The following is a 6000-nucleotide window of genomic DNA, read 5'->3' as shown; positions in this document are numbered from 1 at the left end:
GCCCCTGTCACACACTGGTCAGAACCCTGCAAGTCCCAGACACTTAAGCTGCACCTCCCAAAAATATTTGGGGGAAGGCCATGGATATTTAAAGCGGTGCTTTGAATGTATGATGTGCAGCTGGCATAGGTATACACACCTGCAACCGAGAATTCCACATATATAGTCTTATATCCCCAAAGGGCATTTTTAGAAAAATAGTACAGTACTCTTAACAAAAAGCTGTAGACTCCTAAGTAGTATTGCAAACAGTCATCTTTTTTTTTTTTTTTTTAATGAAGTTACGTGGTTAGTGCAGGTTAACAGTTACGTTTGTTCCAAAGGATCAGGTTGAAATGCTATTACAAAAAGAGCACCAGGAATGGAGGAAGAAGGTTTGACCTGTAAAGCTGCCTTTTCAGTTAGCACTCCATGTCTGAAGTGCCGCTATGCATAAACGCTCCTGTACGTGGTTCTCTGCGCTGTTGTCATTTGGGGGATATCGCAAGAATCAGCTTCACGCTCGCTTGAAAACCTGCGTGCTGACTTGGTCTTCACATCGGAGTTCCTGCACAAGGAGACATCCGTTAGGAACAAGAGAACATGAAGCTGCTGTACACCAAATCAAACCCATGGGTCCATCAATTCAGTATTGCTTACACTGTCTGGCAGCAGCTCTCCAGGGTTTTAGACAGGAGGTCTCTCCCAGTCCTTCCTGGAGATGCTGAGAATTGAACATGGGATCTTATGCATGAAAGCAGATTTTTGACCTAAATGTAGCAGTATCCTAGGCTTTACCGATTGGCCAACTCAATCCCACCAAGACAAAAGGCTCATTAGCTCTCTCCCCAGTGCATATAAATAGCAGAGACCTTGGCTGCCAATTCCCATCTCAAGTGAAGAACACACAAGCTATTGATGCAACAGCTGTTAAAAGCCCCTGGCTGCTCACATTGGGCAGGAGGAGAGTAGGCCAGAGGACTCACTGGCTATCTCAAGCATGAAACATGGCTGAGGTGTGGTCGTAGGGGGGCCCTTCAAATAGGAAGACCCATATGCAAAGCATACAGAGTCAACATCCCCTGGCTCCAGAGTATCTATCTATCTAGCTGGCTTACCTTCAAAGCAACCCTAGCTAGACACCCCTGTAACAACTTACCAGGTACAGGTCATCTCCTTCAATCCAGTGGGTCCAGCCTCTGTTCTTCTTCTCTCCAGTCTGGACACAAACAATCTTGTCACCGTCCCAGTTAACCACACTCTGCAGGGGAGGAGAAGGGTCAAAAATATTCAAGGCGCAGTTCATCTCACAGGTTCTGCTCCAAGGGTCAACAAATTATACAAGGGCAACACAGAGACTAAGGAGAAGGAAGATAACAGGCAGGGCCACCCTCTAAACTGTCTGTGAGGCACATAGGGGTGGGCTGTCTGAGGGCAGTCCAAGGTTGGTGGGGCAGTGCCCTATCCATTTCAATTAACCCAACTCCACTGTTGTCATGTCAAACACTTTCCATAGGCCCACCATTTTGCTCCCACCCCAACAATGGCTAGCTTGGCCCTGTTTATGACGTTTAGCTTTATGCCTCACCTTCTAACAGGGCAGCTTACAATAAGCCCATAACAATTAATGCAAGCTAAGGGTTCTTGAAAGTAGCATCCAGATGAACAGAAGAGCAAAAAATGTTCTGGTGTGTACACCTTGATGAAGCACATTCGTTCCCTCAAAGAATTTTGGGCACAATTCCCAGCAACCCTTAAACTACAGTGCCCTAATTCTGTAGGGCGAGGAAGAAAGGCTTCACAGGTGCAGTGTGTACATAGCCAAAGTATTGAAGAATAAGAGGACAGTGCTGGAAAATAAATGTTATTTTAATAGAATCAGAGTTGGAAGGGACCCTGAGGGTTATTTAGTCCAAACCCCATGCAGTGCAGGAATCCTGCCTCCGGGTGGGCTCGAACCACCAACCTTCTGGTTAAGAGCCAGATGCACTGTCCCATTGTACCACCTAGGATTTTTTTATTTTATTTTTAATAACGTTGTCTACCAGCCTGAGCTTATCAGTATAGCGGACAGAAAGTCAGACTATGCAGTGTCCTGACCCATACTTGTGTAATATCACAATGCACTCATACATAAACAAGAATTGGGTACCACAAATTATTGAATCCCGCTCCCCCCGCCCAGACATCCTCCGTGCATGCATCCACATCCCTTCCTGGCTGGAGGGCAGGGGGAAGGATGGCAAGATTATTTCAGTTAAAGCTGCCTGCTTAGAGAGAGGCATTCTCCAGTCCTCAATACCTTGCATTTTCTATTGTCCAAGCCTTTGTTGTCTTCTTCAAACTCCTCTCCAATCCTGAACTCGACTAAATAGCTGCGGAAAGTGCTGGTTGTGCTGATGGAAAAGGAGTCCCCATCTTGTTTGAAGACCTTCTGAGGCTTCAGCATTTTGGCTATCTTGCGGGTGGCAAAATCGATACCTTTGCACAGAGAGAAGTTGCATCCAGGTTATTTAGACAGAACACATTTGATTTTCCGATCACAGGAAGCTGCCTTTTATCGAGTCAGACCACTGGTCCATCTATCTCAGCACTACCTACGCTGACTGGCAACAGCTCTCCAAAGTATCAGCCAGAGGAAATTCCATGCCATACCAGGAGATGCCAGGGACTGAACCCAAGACCAACAGCATGCAAAGCAGACATGCTACCACTCAGCTATGCCACAACTGCTACTTCCCACCCAGTGGTATAGTGGTCCAGGGTCATGGGGAATGGGGTCAAAGACCCATTACTATTTCTGTTGCAGGGTCCATGCCTGCAGCCTTCCAGAGCTGCCCTATCAGCATGAAATGGATGCCACTTCCATGTTGCAGAAGCCAGGCACTTATAAACACTGAAAACGCAAGGTGCTTTCGTTTCAAGAGAATGGTGTGGATATTCTGTTCTGTGCAATGGAACTTCAAAGAAAGCACAACTTAAAGTCATTACAAAATAATATAATGGGGCAGTTCGAATCCTTTCCCCAGAAGATGGTAGATCTATCTGAAAGGCAACATAGTGACATCTGCATTGCTGGTTGCAAGGCATCACTAATACATCTTATAAGGCTGTCTAGTCATAAAAGGGGTGTGACTGTGACCATCATGAAGGGATCTTGAACTTCCAGATTTGCCACTAAATTCCCACTCCACCCCTCACCTGCCCAAACCTAGATAATCTGAGTCCTGGTCAGACCACTGCCCCGGTGGCTTTTGCCTTTGAAGATTGGAAGTTGGCAGACTGATAAGAAGACCCGTTCCTTAGGATTGATGGAGACCAATTAGCTTTGTTAAAAAGTGTTTAGGGGGTGGTGGGAGAGAAATACATATTCTTGGAACAACTCATTCAGGAAAGTGTGGCAAGTGTGAAATCAATTCCTCAACTTCTTAAGCCCAGTGTTGAAATAAGGTTACTCATTTGAGCCAGAATAAATGGGTCAGACGTTGTCTGAATTATTGGGAAACATTATTGCAAACTTTTAGCTTGGCACAGAAGATTGTGGAGTGCTCCCTCAGCCTCCTCTCCCCTCTTCTTGGAAGTCCTCCAGGCAGCCCCTGCAGGCCCCCCCCCCCATTTCTGAGCCGCCTCAGCTCCTGGCAACCAGCACCCCCTGCCCAGCCCCAAAGGCACCATTTGCCTGTGTTGCTTGTAGCAAGGGCTGCTGCAACAAACAGTTGTGCAAGCCTTTGGGAGGCAGAGACATGAGGGGGCATCAGAGGAGGGAGGGAAGGAAAGAGGGACAGAGGCCAGGGTTGCCTGCGGCACCCCTGTCCATCATTTCAAGGCACCCCAGGGAGAAAACCACTGGTCTAGCCACTTGGAATTGGTTCTTTGTCAAAGTAGGTAAACTAGTAGCTGCTGTGGGGCCAGTGTGGCATAGCGGTTGCTGTGTTTGATTTGAAATGATAGAGCCCTAGTTCAACTCTCCACTTTGAGGTCTCATTATGCAATATTTTCTCACAACCTTACAAGGTTGTTGAGTGAAAAAAAGGAAGCCGTGTGTGTGGCTGCCCTGAGCTCAAGAGCTTGTATACTTCATAAGCACAGGGCTGCAAACATTCTAGACCTGACCCACTTGTGTTGCCAAACACTGTTGTTGAGACAACTCACTAAGGAGACTGTAATCCTAATTTTAGCTAGAGAATGAAGGTTGAGAAGACCAGGTGTGCCCAGAGCGACACCAAGAAGCAATCTGGATAATATTAACTCCCACATAAGCTCAGATGATCACCAAGGTGTTGGCCTCTCCCCTATAAAATGCATTCAATTTATTTGAAACACCAAGTGTTTCCAGCAAATTACTGTACATCCTTGCACAGAAACAGAAGGAGACTTTGAATTTGCCCAGCTCTTCCTTCAAAATAAACTCCTATACTCACTGATGTAGGTCTACGTCACAGGATTGTTACAATAGCAAAGCAGGGGAGGGAGAACAAACTCCAGCTCCTTGCCTGGAAAGGGACTTCCATTCAGAAATACATGTAGTTAATCCTCCAAGATACAGAATGCTTGGATTCCTCAATTCAACATTAGGGAAACCAGCAATTCTGCACATACTTATTCAGGAGCCAAGCCCCAAATTCAACAGACCTTACTTCTGAGTAAATAACTCAAGGAACTCAGAGCTGAGAATCAGCAGTGATTAGATACAAACTTTTTTTATAATAAAAACAAAAATCAAAACACCCATAATATATCGCAGAGTTCAAACAACTACATATACAGCTTCTGGCTGAGGAAAGGGGTGGGGGACATTCTGCACAAAGAGGAACAGTTTCCAAGATAAAGCAAATAGTCAAAGACGAAGAGAAAAATCAATCTATATTTCAGCTTACCTAAGGCCACCATGTAGCCTTCAAAGTTCTCACTGCTGACAAGGTTCCAGGTGCCATTGAAATCAGCAGGCATGGCTGAAGTAGACAAACAAACCTACCGGTAATACAACACCAAAGCTAACTGGACCTTTGCAGACCCTCCTCTCTCTCTCTCTAGATATATATATGGAGAATAGGAGAGGTCTCACAGCTGAAGGTGATGGGAGTGTGATCCAATCTACTGGAGGGGTGGGCCCAGAATCTGCTGCAGCTGGGACTTTGGAGGGGAAAGTTCAAGCTATTTGAAATTGTTTCTTCAGAACTAAAAGTGACTGTTCCATGAGTCACGGGGTGAGGAGGAGGCAAGAGGAGAGTTTTAACCTCTTCTTGGTCTTAATGTGGGTCATATCTGGGTCTCTCTCAAAACTGGTGGCGTGGGAGAACTTCCGAGCAGCCCTGCCAAAGATTAGGACAAAAGTCCCTCCAAGCCCCAGTGTCTTGCTTCCGACAGTGGGCAGCCAAGGGTGCCTCTGGGAAGACCACGGAGCTTCCCCATGGTCACTTCCCAGCATTTGGCATTTGGAGGTACAGTGGTACCTTGGGTTACAGACGCTTCAGGTTACAGATGCTGCTAACCTAGAAATAGTACCTCGGGTTAAGAACTTTGCTTCAGGATGAGAACAGAAATCATGCTCCGGTAGCGCAGCAGCAGCAGGAGGCCCCATTAGCTAAAGTGGTGCTTCAGGTTAAGAACAGTTTCAGGTTCAGAACGGACCTCCAGAATGAATTCAGTTCTTAACTGGAGGTACCACTGTAAACTACTTCTGCAAAGGCAGTTTATATCCCAAATTACCCAGAGCTAATACGGGTACAAGAAGGTGCCCAAGACTCAGTTCAAGACTCTTTCCAGGGATGGGGACACCTTGGCCTATTCAGTGTTGTTGGGGCTACAGTTTCCATCACCCCTGACCATTGGCCTTGCTGGCAGGGGCTGATGGGAGTTGGAATCCCCCCATCTGGAAGGCCACAGGCTCCCCAGCCTTAGTCTTAACCAGGATCTCCTTTCCAGCAGTTGCCAGGCAGACGATTATGGGAGGCCAAAAAATAGGCCTTTGTTGTTTCCCTCCTCTGCTACAGAATTGTATGCAAAGCAACTTTAAAAAAA

At 46.5% G+C, this 6000-nt stretch overlaps 1 protein-coding gene across 1 annotated transcript; it reads right to left on the bottom strand.

The window, feature by feature from the left end:
• Positions 1 to 255: 255 nt before the first annotated feature.
• On the bottom strand, positions 256 to 5135 carry RBP7 (retinol binding protein 7). Its single transcript, XM_028742032.2, has 4 exons — positions 4857 to 5135; positions 2282 to 2460; positions 1139 to 1240; positions 256 to 547 (listed from the first exon to the last, which is right to left on the bottom strand). The coding sequence occupies exons 1-4, from the start codon at positions 4927 to 4929 to the stop codon at positions 497 to 499; spliced, it is 405 nt and encodes a 134-aa protein (XP_028597865.1). The 5' UTR covers positions 4930 to 5135; the 3' UTR covers positions 256 to 496.
• Positions 5136 to 6000: the final 865 nt, after the last annotated feature.

The sequence above is a fragment of the Podarcis muralis genome, chromosome 7 (genome assembly GCF_964188315.1).
Source record: "Podarcis muralis chromosome 7, rPodMur119.hap1.1, whole genome shotgun sequence".
NCBI lineage: Eukaryota > Metazoa > Chordata > Lepidosauria > Squamata > Lacertidae > Podarcis > Podarcis muralis.
This window is presented reverse-complemented; position numbering and strand designations above follow the sequence as displayed.